Source organism: Talpa europaea (assembly GCF_964194135.1).
Source record: "Talpa europaea genome assembly, chromosome: 1".
NCBI lineage: Eukaryota > Metazoa > Chordata > Mammalia > Eulipotyphla > Talpidae > Talpa > Talpa europaea.
In genome coordinates, this window is record NC_140073.1 from 155325784 (window position 1) to 155342554 (window position 16771).

The 16771-nt window shown below is 56.5% G+C and overlaps 2 protein-coding genes across 4 annotated transcripts in view; both read left to right on the forward strand.

The window, feature by feature from the left end:
* The window catches only part of LOC311179830 (UDP-glucuronosyltransferase 1A1-like), a gene marked incomplete at both ends in the record, with an annotated part of 87606 nt that extends 81834 nt beyond the window's left edge, over positions 1–5772 (forward strand). For all 3 annotated transcript variants that reach the window (XM_084247377.1, XM_084247375.1, XM_084247376.1), the window contains 4 exons: positions 3559–3690; positions 4246–4333; positions 4610–4829; positions 5475–5772. In XM_084247377.1, coding sequence (XP_084103503.1) covers positions 3559–3690; positions 4246–4333; positions 4610–4829; positions 5475–5772 — 738 coding nt within the window. The remainder of the gene's footprint in view (positions 1–3558; positions 3691–4245; positions 4334–4609; positions 4830–5474) is intronic.
* Positions 5773–7304: 1532 nt separating this feature from the next.
* Positions 7305–16771, forward strand: part of MROH2A (maestro heat like repeat family member 2A) — a gene marked incomplete at both ends in the record, with an annotated part of 49516 nt that continues 40049 nt past the window's right edge. The window contains 13 exons of the mRNA XM_084228077.1: positions 7305–7373; positions 7452–7624; positions 7826–7890; positions 8588–8683; positions 8901–9082; positions 11607–11738; positions 11944–12106; positions 12501–12599; positions 13173–13324; positions 13798–13941; positions 14580–14672; positions 14914–14992; positions 15115–15228. Of these exons, the coding sequence (XP_084084203.1) occupies positions 7305–7373; positions 7452–7624; positions 7826–7890; positions 8588–8683; positions 8901–9082; positions 11607–11738; positions 11944–12106; positions 12501–12599; positions 13173–13324; positions 13798–13941; positions 14580–14672; positions 14914–14992; positions 15115–15228 (1561 nt within the window). The remainder of the gene's footprint in view (positions 7374–7451; positions 7625–7825; positions 7891–8587; positions 8684–8900; positions 9083–11606; positions 11739–11943; positions 12107–12500; positions 12600–13172; positions 13325–13797; positions 13942–14579; positions 14673–14913; positions 14993–15114; positions 15229–16771) is intronic.

Below are 16771 nucleotides of genomic sequence, written 5' to 3' on the forward strand. Positions count from 1 at the left end.
CGTCATGCCTAGCAGTCTTGTATTCTACACCGACAGACAGGCCTATGTACACGTGTAGAATACCTGGTTGCGTCTTTCATGAAGTGAGGTAATAATATATCTTCATTCCTCCCTTATCAATATATTGTGCCTATTGCTCCAGTTGAAGCATCCCATGAATTTTTTTTATCTGCTCTGCAGTATTCATGGTTTTATGTGCCACAGGTTGTCCATCACTGATCTGATCTCGTTCCCTGGGGTGGACATGAAATTTGTATTCCAGGGTTTTTGTTGCTGTTGTTTTTGTTGCTTCTTAAGCCTGTCCCTTAACAAAGATCAAATACTTTGTAGTTTCTTTGTTCAGTCCATTTCCCATTCATCCTTCCTTAAGTATTTCACACTTTTTCACCTACCAGGAATGTGATATTTTCCCATGGCTGTTGCTAACTGGGCATCTACTTACGATTCCGCCACCTCTCCATTAATTACTTTTCACCAGCAGTTGTCTGTCAAAGGAAATTTGAGTTTTTCTTCTGAATTCCATGCCAAGTATCAGTCTGATGAAATTCACTAGAATCTCTACAGTTTAGCCATGTTGGTGAAAGCAAAAATCATGTCTTTCTCCTCCTTTGAATGGAAATTGATTTTTCTTTCATCATTTTGCATTATGTTTAGCATTAGTTTTTGATATTTTTTGATGTCGTTTGTTGATAACTTTCCCCCCTCTAAGTTTGTAGACGTGTATTGTAGTGATTCCATGTGGGGTGCTGCAGGCTCAAGTGAGAGACCGTCTTTGTGACTGCAGCTGACAGCAGCCCTACTTAAAGCTAGAAAATAAATTCCACTTTTTGATTTTGCTATCACATCCCAGTGCTGTTTCTGTTTCCATTTCTTTAGTCCTCTCCAGAACCCCTGTGTCCTCAAGCTGCTTTCTTTGTAAACAACACACAGCTGGGATTTTTAACCTCGTCGGGGCATGTACCTTTCAATTCAGTTTTTCACATTTGCACTTCCTTTAACAACTGGTAGATTTCGTTACACTCTCCCATTTTAATTTCTTTGTCATTTTCCCTTTTCCTGATTCTTGCTGGTCCGGTTGACATTTAGTTTCTTCTTTCCCGTGTTAAATAAGAATGCTGATCTCCATTTTCATTCCCCAAGCAGAAGTGTCTTATTTCCAATAGGTGAAAGTCCAGAACCTGGACTAGAGAGAAAATCTTTCCTCTGCAATGAACGCCTGTGGAGACATCGCCCCCTGCTGGTGGGGGCAGTTTTGAGGCGGCTGAGAGAGGCTGGCAGCTGAGCTTTGAGTGCAAGGAATGCAACCCAAGCCCGGCTCGATGCCATTTCCCTGGCAGCGTGAGGGAGATCTTCGTGGACACTAGAGGTTCAGAGACGGTACAGGGGCGAGTTAGGTCTGAGGAAACAGGAGATCAGTGAGAAAGGGCTGGGCGTGAGGAGCAGGACCGGTGTGGGGAAGTGGGGGTCAGCGGGTGGCTCTGAGTGTGGTGGAATAAGGCCGAGGCTGCCAGCGAGCCAGAGGAGCCCTGTACACGGATCTTGAAACAGAACAGACTCTTGGGAAGGAAAAACCGAATAAAAACCTGGAAGTGAAAGTACTAAGTCATAGCAAAAGTCAGGAGCTCCTTCGACAGCATCATGGACGGGCACAGGAGCTTTAATTTCAGGGGCGGCCTCACTTTGGGGGTAAGGGGTTGAGGTGGGGGCTCGCGACTCTTTGCAGCTAACATCATTGCAGAGCGTGTGAAGTCAGGGCGAGGTTCATGGGGCACCTTGCTGGCCAGGGGGGACCTTCATTGTTGCACCCGGCCCTGCCGGAGTGCCCGCAGCCGACCTTCTGTGACCTGCGCGTGAGCTTCTGGGCCGCTGAAGCGCTGCCAAGTCCTGCTGCTGAACTTCGGCTGTTTATGATCCGTGGTCCCGTGCAGTGTGAGCACACCGCCCTGCTGCCAAGTGGGTGTGTGGGGGTTGGAAGGAGGGGAAACTGGATCCGTCTTTTCTAGGCAAGGTCAGAGCGAGAGGGGTTTCATGGAGGAGCTCAGGTCCAGGGGCTTGGGAAGCTGGTCGCCTCAGTGAGTGAGCGCAGGACACAGACGCGCAGGAGCCCCTGGGAGGTGACTGTGGAGTGGGGTGAAGGACGTTGGGACTGTCTGCCACAGCCCGAACGTAGCGTGCTCAGGGAGGCTGCACTGGGTCCCTGGCCTTTCACATCAGCCCCTGGGAACCAGAGGCTCCCGAAGAGTCGGGACAGGTGGGGCCGCGTGGACAGTGTCCACCTGGGAAGAAGGCTGTCTAGACTTGGCTCTTCTGGTCGTGCTCAGCGTGGCAGAGTCTCTGCAACCCCCCCCCCCGCCCCTCCCACGCTGAGCCTGTCTGAAGTCTCCATATCTCACATCTAAGGGGTCCCGGACTGGTGTGGAGACTGTGTGGTGACTGTGTGTGGTGTGTGTGGTGAGTGAGCCCAGGAAAACCACAGCACATGCCACAATCACATTTTGCACTTGGCATCTTTGGAAACATGAAGCTGTTTGGCGACTCTTAAGAATTTAATTAGATCAGGGATAATCTAGTTGGGGAAACTTGACCTACTTATGCCTGATTATGTCCTGGAAGCGGGCAGGTATGGGGTGCAGGCAGGTGGGCCCCTGTGTGTGGGCACTGCTTGTGTCTGCACAGGCCTCTGCAGCTGACTTTGGAGGTTGGGGCAGATGAGGCTGAGCTTACATGACTGCCAAGGGTGGGCTGGAGCGTCCTCTCCTCCTGGGGGTACGTTCCCCTGTTCCACACTGTTTTCCTGCTGCTGCTGAGTATCTGTCTCTTGCGTCCTTCCAGAGCTGGTGTTTGACCTTAATCTCGCACACATACACTCACCACACACACACTCACTACGCACTCACCAGACACACTCACCACACACATCTCACACTCACCACACACACTCACATACTCACCACACACACTCGTGACACACACTCGCCACACATACACTCACTACACACACCACACGCTCACCTCACATACCACACACATTCACCACACACACTCCCCACACCGCACATTCACCACACACTCCCCACACAATCACACACACCACACAATCACACTCCCCCCACACACCACACGTTCACCACACACACTCCCCACACACCATACATTCACCACACACTCACCACATAATTACACATACCACACAATCACACTTACCACACATTTACCACCCACACATCACAAACTCACCACACACACTCACGACACACACTCACCACATACACCATACACTCACCTTACATACTCCCCACATACCACACATTCACCACATACCACACACACACTCACCACACAATCACACACACACCATGCATACTCTTGCCACACAAACCACACACTCACCACACACACACTCACCACACACAACATACACTCACCACACACACACTTACCACACACACAATTTTCATCACAGCCTGAAGAGGAAGGTAGCTGTTTGGGAGCTCGGTACACACAGTCATCGGAGAATGTGAGGGGAAAATTAACTGGACGTTTCTCTTCTGGCTCTAGGAATTTGAAACTTACATCAATGCTTCCGGAGAACATGGAATCGTGGTTTTCTCTTTGGGCTCGATGATCTCAGACATTCCGGAGAAGAATGCCATGGAAATTGCTGATGCTTTGGGCAAAATACCTCAGACAGTAAGAAGACGTTCTGATTCCTTGACGTGGCGCTATTCCAGGCTTCCGCTGTCTAAGTGAACTCTTGCAGTTGGGCTTCTGTAGACTTGGGCTTCCCAGCTCTCCCTCCAGAACGCTTCCTTCAACTTCACCCTCAGCTACCCTGTTAACCCACGGCCCACTTCACGTGAAAGTCTCATTTTCTCTAAGAGACTCACAGTATATTGCGGGACATTCACTTTTAAAGCTGACTAATGAACACGGTGTTTCTGCGTATAAAAAAGGAACATTCCTGCAAAAAGCTGCTGCTGAGAACAGTAGATTTATTGCTTCTATCTCTGCTTCCACCATTCCACAGTCGCTCCTCTTGTTAAGTCAACTTCCCCTTGAAGTGCAGAAAAGGGCCAAATTCCTAAGTGTCCGACACGATGAATTCTGAAAAACTCATAGAATTGTAGCTGGAAACCTAGTCACTGCCCGCCCCTCTGCCCGGGTTAGCTCCTTCGAGGATGCTCCTTTCTGGCTAGCCCAGCAGACAGCACAGATCCTGTAAGCGCTTCTTTTTGTCCCTGCAAGGTCCTGTGGCGGTACACTGGAGCGCGACCCTCGAACCTCGCCAAGAACACCATTCTGGTCAAGTGGCTGCCCCAGAATGACCTGCTGGGTATGTGGGAGGAGTTGCCATGCAGGACACCCCGAGGCTCAGCTGGGGAAGCACCGAGGCAGGCTGTTCTGAAGACGGTCCGCTGCAGGACGTGGCGGCCAACGTGCCCGCCGCTGCTTGTCGCGGGTTGGGGTCTCCCACCCCACATTTTCTCCTGCAAACATGGGCAGGGCCAGGCGGGGCAGGCTGAGTCCTGAGAGTGCTTTCAGCGCCAGACGAGGCCAGGCGGGACGCTCGGTGACTGACCGCTGGGGTCGCCCCTGTTTTGCTTCTCAGGTCATCCGAAGACTCGCGCCTTCATCACGCACTCGGGCTCCCACGGCATCTACGAGGGCATATGCAACGGCGTCCCCATGGTGATGCTGCCCTTGTTCGGGGATCAGATGGACAATGCTAAGCGCATGGAGACCCGGGGGGCTGGCATCTCCTTGAATGTCCTGGAAATGACTTCTGACGATTTTGCCAATGCCATAAAAACCGTCATCAATGATAAAAGGTAAGAGAGAGGACAGACGCCACCTTTGTTTTGACCTCCTAGTGAATCCATGCTGTGGGTTGACACAGCCAACCCATTTTGGATTGGATGGTTGTGATTCAGCCGTCAACACTGTCCAAAATAAACAGCAATCCCTTTGCTTTCACTTGCTGCATAGACGCGGCTTCCTGCTAAACACGGCACTTGGGTGTTCGCTGCTTCAGCCATTGACTAGCAAGAGTGTCACCATCTTGGAGATGACACTTAACATGACCTTCTGTGTAGATGGGGTGGTTTGCTGCTTCGGATGGGAAACTGCCCCTAACTTTGGACATGCTCTTTCAATTATTTCTTCAGCTCACCACCAAGAAAGGGTTATCAAATTGCTTTCAAAAACACAACTGAAAGGAAACGTAGCCACAAGTTTCAAATAATTTGAAGTTAGCATTTCGGTTCTGGTTTTCTTTCCATTTCTTTGAAGAAATGAACAGCGTGTGTGCATGTGTGTGCGCTTGCGAGTGTGCATGCTTGTGTGTTCACTTCTGTTATAATGGGAACACACTTCTTTATCAAGTGTGGAAATTCAGGGGTGCTCTAAGTGCACTCAGGCAGAGGTGGGGTGCCCCTGCGGGGGGCCGCGGGCGCTCACTCGCTGTCTCTGCTCAGCTACAAGGAGAACATCATGCGCCTGTCCCGCCTGCACAAGGACCGGCCCATGGAGCCCCTGGACCTGGCGGTGTTCTGGGTGGAGTACGTCATGAGGAACAAGGGGGCGCCCCACCTGCGGCCGGCGGCCCACGACCTCACCTGGTACCAGTACCACTCTCTGGACGTGCTGGGCTTCCTCCTGGCCATCATGCTGACCGCCGCCTTCATCTTCTATAAAAGCTGCGCCTTCTGCTGCCGCAAGTGCTTCGGGAGGAAAGGGCGAGGGAAGAAGCATCACAAATCCAAGGCGCACTGAGATGGGGCCGGGGGTGCCCCACCCCGCGGCGTCAGTGTTGACTAGAGTTTATGGCTATTAAAGACTTTGTGATAATTTAGCCGCTCCAGAGCGCTTTTCAAAATAAACCAGTCTAACCCCGAGCCCCACTTCGGGGTGAAGGTATTTGGGTCTGTTTGCTGTCCCCTGCGGTCCCTCTAACCTGACCTACACTTGGCCTTTTCCCATGAGCCCCAAGGGGACTGCGCGGGATCCGCCTTTGCCAGGCAGTGCTTTCTGGCTCGTGTGGGGTCCGTGTGGGGGGCCTGGTGCCCACCCGGGTTGAAGGCTATGTGGCATTTTGGCCCCTGCAGGGGGTGACGCTGCTGTGATGGATCCGGCCCCGGTGACGCAGGTCCCGGTTCCTGGTCCTGCTCACAAACGCCCCCTTTGGGGGCAGTGACTTGCACTGGAAGGGACGCGTGGCAGAGTGTCCCGAGGGCAGTGCACGGTCTGGCGTTGGGAGAGGACTGGCGCCTGCAGCCTGTGCCAGGCGGCGCTGGAGCGGAGAGAAGCGTGGAGGGAAAACAGATGCTCTCAGCAGTGCCCAAGGGGCTTGAGGGGATTCTCTGCGGTCAACAGGTCAGCAGGACAGGGACAAACTGGAGGCTCCCGCAGCAGGCACCTGGACAAGCAAAACTCTTACAAAACTCTGAGACACTAATAAAGACAGACAGGCTTCTGGGGTCAAGAGGGAAGCGGGAGGGAGGAGGGGCCGGAGCGCATGGGGTGGTGGGAAACCCTAATAAAAATCAAAGAATAAAACCTGCTACTAGGTTTTGGGGTTCCCTGGTCCTTAACTATGGCCGTGAAGGAATTCCAGCCACCCTTAGGCAAAGCAAGGCCAAGCTCATCTACTGCCTGTAGCCTCGGGGTGAGGTCGGAGCGTGCAGGCCTTCTGCGGCCTCAGCCCGGAGGCGCTTTGGGAGCGCAGACTCTTCACGCCAGCTCCTGCCTGTGGCCGAGCTCCTGGGCTCCCGGGGGTTGTGTCCTCCTGGGCGTCTCCTTTGTCATTACATTTTTCGGCAGTTTGTCCTGCCACCAAGGCTGATTCGTCCACGTCTGACTCCCCATCAGCACCTCTTCACCTATTGGGTCATTTGGAAGCTACCAGACTGGGTCTTCGGCCTCCTGGCCCAGCGACCACTCTCAACCAGAGGCCGTCTCTTCCCAGGGGAGTTTATTATTTAAGGGGTGGGCACCTCCGATTCCGCAGCTCACCAAATGGCAGGCGCTGTGATGACTGGAGGGCGATGGGAGGAGCAAGACCTCAAGGGAGTGAAGGGCCTCACGTTACCCGGCCCGCGGGGCACTGGCCAGGGTCGGTGTTGCGAGTTAGGTGCCTTCCGGGTGAACGCCCCAGGCCTCCTGAGGGCCGGGGCTCCTGTGACAGAGGAGTCCAAGCTGACACCGAGGAGGCCCCATTTGGCAGAACGGGTGACATGTGAGCGGGTATTTTACTAGCGGTCTTGGAGCTCAGCGGCTCCGAGTCCTGTTCTGTGGCCCCGTGATACATGCAAGGTCCCCACGGGCAGCAGGTCCCCACGGGGCAGCAGGTCCCCACTCTCACTGTGGAGCTGAGGGTGAGCAGGACATCCTGTGGGCCCCATTTGTGTTTCAGGATATGGGGTCCCTGTTTCCTGAGGGTCTTTATCTCCCAGGTATTCTGCCGGTGGAACCCCTTCCCCATCCTGCGAGTACCCCTGGGGAAGAGGCACCCTGTCCCAGCGAGCCCTCCCTCCGTCTCCCCACTCCCAGGGGGCTTGGCTGTGAATCACCCCACTACCGTATTTCACCACATGTGGGGAACAGAAACTTTTGATGACCACATGAGGTGGGGTTTGACCCCAGGATGGGGGGGCTCCTCAAAGCTCTGGGGGAGTCAGGGAGGCAGTTGGACGCAAGGTTCTAAGGGCCTGGGCCCTAACGGTGATGGTTCCAGTGACCCCCTGCAGCCCGCCATGTGTCACGACTGAGGGGCCGTCTTGCCCCCGACCCCACCTGCCAGCGTTTGGTCACCCTTGATGTGTGTCAGGCAGACAGCGGAGCTGCTCCTCGGGGTATATTTCTGTTCCATCCAAGGGAGGACTCTGAGAAAAGGTCAGTGTTAGGTCTTGGGCTGGCGCTTTAACAGACTCCCCGGGGGGAAAGCTCGCAGGCTCATGCAGAGCCCAGGATGGGATCTGGGGCCTGAGCGTTTGGGACAGGAGGAGCAGGATGTGGGAACACGACCCTTCCATCTCGACCTCTGCGCTGAGGTGGACAGACCTCCAAGGAGGAGCGACAGGAGTGGCCCAGGTGGACTTCCCTCTAGTCATTAGTTAGACGTCTGCAGAGCCTAGAGGCGAGGGAGGGCGGGCCCATCTTAAGTGTGTCAGTCTCCAGCGCTCTGTGGCAAATCACCACAATCTTGGCGGTTCGACACAGCTTCCCCATTGCCTCTCCGTGTGCATGGTCAGGAGCTGGGCACGACCCAGGGGCCTTGCACGGGTGGCTCAGGCACCAGCAGGGCCGCGTTCCAGGGCTCGGCAAGCTCCCTGGCTCATGTGGCTGATGGTGGCCCCTCCTCGTGGCTGTGAGACCTCAGTCCATTGCACGCCGTCCCTGCGGTTGGCATCTTGCCAAGGCCGGTGGGACAATCTTTCTCCAGCTGAGAGACAGGATATGGTCACCTTTGCCACAACCAGTCACGACTCCCCGACACTTGGGGAGGCCGTGATCCGGGTTGAGGCTTGTGGGGGGTCCTGTTGGGTGTGTCTACACACGAAATATTTTACAAATCTTAGTTGCGCAAAAGAGCTTGAGGAAGAGATGGCAGAAGCAGCAACAAACTCAAATGAGGACCCATCAGAGGAAGCAGAGGGCCTGGGGCCGCAGGAGCTGGAGGGCAGCGGTAAGAGGTCGCAGTCTTCTGGCCCCATCTCGGCCACTAGCCCCCTCAGGGCCCATCCCCATTGGGGTCTCGATTTCTCCACGTGTGGAGTGGGTGGGAAGGACCGTGGCCGATCACACCACAGCTGGACCGGGCTGTGCAGGTGCTGGGAGGGACAGGGCACTTGGGGCACCTCTTGGGTCACCTCCATACCACACCAGTAGCCCCTTCATCTCAGGTATGTTCCAGCAAATCACAAACCTCCTCGACATCATGGACAGCAAGTCGGCCAAGACCGACATGGTGGGACCAGGCCCCGATATGCGGAAGACGCTGGCCTCGGTCATCATCACGGAGAAGGCCACCTCCAAGCCCTCGGTGGTGATGCACGCGCTCATCCGCTGCCTGCAGGTGCCGAAGGTAGGCCGTCCACCACGCCCCTGCTGGTGCTGCGGCTGTGGGCCCCGGGCCGACACTCCTGGCTGGGTGCGGCGGGGCGTGGCTGGGCCACGCTGGAGCTTCCTGCTCTGTGAGGACAGAGCGGCCTTCACCATTTGAAAAGCTCTTCTGTGTTTGATGCCGTGGGTTTGGGAGCATCACCCCAGAGCACCCGAGTTGAGTGTGAAGACGCAGAGTGGGGGCGCAGGGGGTGTGCACGGTGGGCAAGCATGCCCAGCGATCGGCAGGCTGGGGGCCAGGGAGACTGTCCAGCTGGGCAGAGATGTCGGTTGAAGGGAGGAATAGGGCACACAGGGTCCTCATGTGACAGGGCTGCCCTGAGGGCTGGTTCAAGCCCAGATGGTGGGCTCCACCCAGTTTCCAGTCCAGTAGGGCCGGGGGGCTGAGATCCAGCATGTGGAACAGTTCACGGCTAACTTTACGTGGCTGTTCCGGGGCCTTTGTGACCTGCCGGGTTTGAGTCTCCAAGTCTAGTCTTTGGGGGTGGGTGGCAAAGGTGTTGCTTATAGAAAGCTGCATGGCAGCCCCGGGAGGGGGTGCGGGCGTCAGGGGTTTTCATAGCAGACTTGCAGGACCCTAGCTTTCTTACTCTCGGGGTGGCGAGGCCAACAGCCCCGGAGATAACTGCCTGTGAAGCCACGAGCACAGACTGGGGTTGGGGCAGGCCCTGCAGAGCCGCGGAGGGGGCTCCAGGGCTGGATGGGGGACAGGGCGGGACTGCGGGGCCCGGGGGCCTCCTGTGGTTTATGCGGGATGGAACCAACGAGCTGAGGGCGCAGGCTCAGGATGGGCCAGTTTGACTAACAGAGTAATGAGGGGCACCAGGGACACGGGCACGGGGACTTCCCGCGGTCTGGGCCTGGGGATGGGGCAGGTGGGTGAGAGCAGGGAAGAGGGGGGCTTCCTTAGGCTGGTGTTTCCGAAAGTGGTGCCCCCAGCGCCGCTGCCTCACGTCTCCGGAACTGCTTAAGCTGGGAGGGGCGGCCCTCTGGGGTCAGCAAGGACACACGATGTCACACGTCAGGAAAGAGGGTGACTGTGAAAAGCACAAGGGATCCGCGGCCTCACAGGCGCACGGTGCAGTGACAGAGGGTAATAGGCAGACACGAAAGGGAGAGCTTTGGTTTATCCCTTGATTAGTCAAGAAACCACTAAAATCAGTTTAAAATAAGGATTTTACTTAGACCTTTACCTGCCTTACCAGACAATATTCACTTGCATCGTGCCAATGGCAGAGCCACTTCGTGGCTAGACGGGGACGGTGCGTTGTCACGGGCTCCTGCGCGCCCACGCCCACCAGGAGAAAGGGGCTGAGACGTCACAGGCCACCAGACACGCTCCCGGGTGTCAGGGCACGGCTGTCCCCTGGACGTCACCCAGCGCCCACTCTCTGCCAGGGTCCAGTTCTTGTCTGTGCCCGTGATCATCCTCCAAAGCTTAGTCCCGGCACCGATCGGCTCGCGCGCTGACGGAGGAGCGGCGCGTCGGCCATGCACACGGCTCCCTGGGCTGTCCTGAAAACCTAGAGTTTGCGTCCTCGGCAGGTGATGCCTCCCCAGCGGGTGGAGCTGGCTCTTGGTGGGGGTGGAGGGAGCCAGGAATCCCAGCACAGCTGCAGCGTTAGGGTTAGGAAACAGCATCCAGGTAGCCTCCCTAGTGAGCAATCAAAAACTACAGCAGGACAGAAAGGGGGAGAATCTTCAGTCTGGAGCCACGTGGATTGGACTCTGACGGGCGCTGACCCACACCCCCCCCCATCATCCCCGTCGCCCCCGTGTCTCTACACTGAGGCTAGCAAAGCCAGGTGGTCTCTCTGTGCCGGCCCCACCTGTAGAATGTGTACTTCAGGGGAACTCCTCTCTTCTTGAAGTCCCCAAACTTGCGAAGGTTGCTGGGCTGTCGGGAAGTGCCCTTTCCACCCCAGGGAGGAGGCCACTTCCTGGGCCTTGCAGACCCACAAGTCAAGCTGACCCTTGTTCCCCATCCCAGGGCGGCTGGTCTCCCCGCCGGGCGGGAGTTCCACCTAAACCCCTCTCCGGGGGTCTGGGTTGCACAATCTGCTGATCCAACCCCGGCCTAATCCATCATTTAATATGCGATAAGGACCCATAGGAACCAGATTAAGGGGTGTCAAATGCCCCCGCGCCAGGGAAAGGGCGGGCAAGCCTCATTTTTGGACCGGTTTGGGAGAACCTTTTGTGCCGACCCTTTGACACTTGCCCGCGGTTCCTGCCAGGCTAGAACGAGGAGGAGAGAACAGCCCGGGGGGCCACCCAGGCAGCCCCGCTGCACGGGTTGTGGGGGGCGATGAGGTATTGCAGGTGGAGACTTGGGGTCTGAGCTTGGGGCAGATGGAGGATGGTGGGTGCCCCTGCCAGGAGGGGCTGGGAGAGGGAGATGTCGACTGCTGTGGGGCCAGGCCTGGGTCCATCCCTGACCCCACTGTCCAGTCCAGCAGCTTCCTGCCGCCACGTCTGCTTTCTAGATTTCCACCCAGCGCAAAGTCAACATTTACAACATCCTCCAGGAGATCATCCAGCAGGAGGGCGAGCTGGAGGAGCAGTGCGTCCAGAGGCTGGTGGCCATCGCCTCCGAGGAGATGAGGGAGAGCCTGGAGGTAGCCGCGTCCTGGGCTCCATCCGTGGCCCTCAACCCAGGGGTGGGCCGTGGTTTGGCCTGGCCGGGATGCCCAAGGCCCTTGCCAGCCACCTCCCCTGGCGAGAGCAGGCTGTGAGCCCCAGGGAGCCAGCAGACCCGAGCGGCCGCAGGGCAGGCGGGTTTTGCCAGACCTTGCAGATGGGGGCCCCCCGGTCGTCCCGCAGGTGGACGGCTACGAGAGGGCAGAGGTGGCCAGCGACACCCTGGTGGCCCTGTCGCGAAACCACTTCAGCATGGTCATGTATGAGCTGCAGCACCACCTCAAGCCCCTCGACCTCTGTGACGAATTTGTCATTGTCACCCTGGCGAAGCTGGCCAATGGCAACGGTAGGGACCGGGGCCCCTGCCCTGTCTCTGGGCCCTTCAGGCAGACGGGGTGCTCCCTCCTGGTCTCCATCTCCTCTCCCTCCTCTCTTCCCGTCCCCCACACATCTGCCAAGTCCTGCTCTGTGCAGGTGTTGGGTGGGTGCCTGGTCATGTGGGGTCCCCGCCCTTGCAAAGGAACGTGAACAAGTCAGCGAGGACGTGGGTGTCACAGTTAGCTGACGGGCGAGAAGTGCTGTGGTGCCGGTTGAGATGAGGGTGCAGGGAGGGCACCTCATTTCTGTGGGGCCTCCTTGAGGTGGTGGCATGTCAGCTGTGGAGGGGCTGGAGGTGTTTGCTACGGGGTCACCCTCTACCTCTCACCCTACTCCCCATGTCCTCTCCCCTCGCCCCACAGTGTTTGAGTTCATGCCGTACATGGGCATCACCCTGGCTACCATATTCACCATGCTGAGACTCGCCAATGAGGCCAAGATGCGGCAGGTGATCTGTGGCGGTAGGTATGCTGCTTGGGCCTGCAGGTCCAGCCTGATCAAGGAGCTGGAGGTGGAAGTGGAGTTAAAAATGGAGGGGTTTTTGAACAAGGGGTGGGGTATTCATTTATTCCCAAACCTATGCTCAATCTCCTTCTCTGTGAGGCCTCTGATTGGCTGTCTGGGGGAACAGATGGCTGAACCAGGGCTGTCACTGTGACTCACTTTAGCTGGTTCTGCAGCGAAGCATTTCGGGAGAAGACCAGAGAAGGGTGATGGGGTTCAAAGGAGTGGGAGACCAGGGAAATGTTTCTACACTGGTCTCGGTGTGGGCAGTTCAACCCCAAGAGGTGGGGTCTGGGGAGTCTTTCACACACAGGTATCAGGGTAAAAATTAGGGGTTTGTAGGCAGCCTAGAAGGATCAAGAGGGAGGGAGGCAGATGGGGATTTTTCAGCAGGTTCCTGGCCATCGCAGGCACCAGCTAGCTAGGGAGTTGTGTGAGTTCTCCCTCTGGGAAGGTGGCCTTGGAATATTTGTCTTGTTCCTGCCCCTCTGGGGCTCACGTCATATCCCCTCCCCCCACCATGCTGGTAGCCATGGAGACATTCTGTGAGACGGTGCAGTTTTACCTGAAGCATCTGGAAGACAGCGTGTACCCTGTGATGACCGAGGACCAGTTTGCTGTGAAGCTGTTCCCAATGTACCGCTATTTTGTGACCGTGTGGCTGAGGAACCACAACCCCGAGGTGAGGGGCACATCTGGGGAAGTGCGGTACCCCCAGGTCACAGGTCTCTGCTCTATGGCGAGGCCAAGATACCACGAGGTCCAGCTTCATTCCTGGAACCCCAAGAAGATAGTGGAGTTGGAAGCTTAGGTTCTTGAACCCCAACCCCAGGCCCTGGAGCCCCAGAAGGCCATCGTCCTAGCCCTGGGTCGATGTAACTGGCATGAGAGGCTCTCTGGGTGTTGTACCTGCGGGCTATTTCCACACCAACTCTGTGCTATGAAGAAACTGAGGCCCAAAGCAGTTGAGTGCATGCCCAAGGTCCCGTAGGTGACAGAGCTGGACTCACAGGGGACGTCTGGCCCCGCTGGTGCCACCACTGCCAAGGTCCTCACTGTACGTGTCCTGGAAGTTGCGCTAGCCACTGGGGATGGACATTGGGGTGCGGGGGTGGGGCCTGGCCAAGGGGTCGACAGTCCCTGTTCCTGAGGCAGGTGAAGCTGGGGGTCATCAAGTCCCTGAAGCCCATGCTGAACCTCCTCCTGCCCAACGACGACCTGCGGGAGCAGGTGTATGACTACATCCCGCTGCTGCTGGCCGAGTACCAGGGCAGCCTGGAGGCCCTCTTCATCACGCAGGTGCGAGGCCCCGGCGCCGACGGCCCGGGGCGGGAGGTTTGGGAAATTTGGGGCTCCCCATTGTCCCGGGGATGTCTTCTGGGTGTGGGTGGAGATGTTAGATATCCTGACATCTGACAGCAGACCTGACATCTGGGCCTCACAAGGGGCCATAGTGCCTGGCACTGCCAGGGCTTGTCAGAAACGAACATTTCTGTTTCCGGTGGAAGGGATGGAATGCCAAAGATCTTGGAGGCCACGAGGAGGTGGTGGCCGGGGTATCAGTTTCCAGGGGTCTTGGTAACAAAGATCACCGGGTAGGGGACTTAAAACAACAGAAATTTATTCTCTCCTGGCTCTGGAGGCCGGAAGTCCAACATCAAGGTGAGGTCAGGGCCATGGGGCTTTTGAGAAGAAGCCAATTTGCCCAATAACCTCTAGTGGCCCCAGGTGTTGCTTTGCTTCTGGCAGCATCGCGCCAGTTCTCTCAGGCCCCTGCCTTCTCCCTGAGTCTCTCCATATCTTTTCCTCTTGAAAGGAAGCCAGTCAGGGGACCAGCTGCTGCCACTGGTCATTGCTCCTTGAGGAGCTGTCAGGGCCTGCAGTTTGGCCTTGAGTGGGGAGAGGGTCACCTGCCACCATTGGTTCATCTGTCACAGGTCTTGAGGCAGATCCTGGAAGTGTCTGTCATCACCAACACCCCTGTACCCCAAATGCAGCTCCACACCATTTTCACAGAACTGCATGTTCAGGTGAGGCCAGGCTGGGCTGGGCATGGCAGTCTCAGGGTGGGTCAGCAGGAAGCTGGCTGTGGGAGGGGTCATGGTGGGCCAGGGCAAAGGGGGAGCCAGAAGGAGCTGGAGGCCCTGTGCCAGCTGTATCCTCTGGTGCCTGAAGCCGTGGTTCCCGTGTGTGCAGCCAGGGCACAGTCAGGCGGGCATCCTCTGCCTGGCTCCGATCTCATGTACCCGCCCTGCTCACCCCTCTCCCCAGGTGTGTGCCAAGGCCCCTGCCCAGCAGCAGTATAGCAGCCAAAACCTGACAGAAATCGTCCACTGCTTCATAGCCCTGGGTGAGGTGCCCTCAAGGCTGCTGGGAGCCCGCGGGGCCTCACCCCCTGGCACGGGCCCGGCTGCTTCCCCAGCTGCTCTGGAGCGTGCGGCGGGCACACTAAAGCTGACCTTCCCCCTGCAGCCCGCTCCTACCCCAAGGAGCTGATGAAGTTCTTCCTCAGCCAGATGGAGATGAGCAAGGAGGCCGTCCGCGTTGGGACCTTGACCCTGATCAGGGCGGTGGTGAGCGCAGAAGGTGAGCAAGGGCACACGGCAGGCTGGCTCGCGGGGAGGCGGCTCTGGACCCACGACATCTCCTCTTTGACAGACACCACTGCAGGGGCCAAGGAGTCCGGCTTTCAACCTTGAACTTCCCCAGCCTTGTGCCCCACCCTCAGCGCGCCAGCCCTACCTTAAACCCTGAACCCCAGCGTCTACTTGAGTCTGAATTTCAAACTGTTCATCTGCATCCTACCTCTAACCCCCCAAGGCTCAGGCCTGCATACACGATGCAGGTAGAACCCTAGTCCCCACCCACCCAAGCTTTGTCTAAACCCCTGATTCTAAATCTCTAAGTCCAAAGTCTAGACCAGGTCTTGCTATCAAGGCAAATGATGACCAAGGAAGGCACTAGCTCAGGCCGTGCTCATGGCGCCCCCTGCCTGCAGCGTGCTGCCTTGCAGGCCCGTGGCTGGGTGAGGAGAGCTTGGCCCACCCTGCACTGTCCTTCAGCTGGGCGCCCTGGTGCAGTCCAGAGTCTGGAAGCCGTAGATGAAGGACCATCTACATTAAACTCCACCTTCAAGTGCAATACTTAAACAAATGCAAATTCAGGCAGCAGTGAGATCCTGTTACTGGCCTGATGGGCAGAGGTGATAAAGCTAACGCTAGGGCTGACTTAGCCATCTTGCTGTAAAAAGGCAGAGTATAAATACTTTCGACTTTGCAGGTCCTGCAGTGTCTGCGACAGCTCCCGGGGCCTGCCACAGTGGAGCGAAAGGAATCATAAAAGGCACAGTCCAGTGTCCCAGTAATGCTTTATTTATAAGAACAGGTTTTGGGTTGGATTTAGGCTGCAGGCTGTTTGTTGCTAATGGCCGCCAGGTCTAGACTGACGGGGAACCAGCTCCTTCTCCATCATCGGTGGGGGTTTGGCTGAGAAATCTTTCTGGGTGCTCAGTTGGACAGTGACCCAAACCCAGCCCAACCATCCAACTTGTCAGTTGTCTGCAGGAAGTAATTGTCCAAAGGTAGGTTAACAAAGACGATTGCGATGCTGTTGTGCATCAAATGAAACATTAGAAACAACGGAATTGGTGGAAGCGATGTCAGTATGTCAGCTACTGGAATATTCTACAGCCAGCAAGGGCGTTCTCATCTGCATTTATTCATGGAACTCTGCCCTCTCCGTGTCCTGTGTAACGAAACACATGGGGTATGAGCATCACCTTGGCTACGTGAAAGTACTAGGTGCTTATTTGTGCACACGTGGGTTTAGGACACACCCAAACTGTTGAAAGTGGCAATCGTTTATTTAAACATTGTAGTGAGCAAATACCATTTTTATGATCTGAAAAATGCTACCACTTGGGAGATAAAACTTAAATTGTGATGTTTTCCCCTGTGCCCGCTTTCCCGTCACCCGTGCCTCAACCTCATTCCCTCTCTGCCGCCAGCTTTGACTTCTGGTAACATCTAGCCCTGAGCACAGCATCATCCTAAGCGCCTCAGTCTAACTGCACCCATAATGGACCTCTCCAGAACCTTCTCTTGGCTCTTTGCCCTAATCTTCCTCCTTC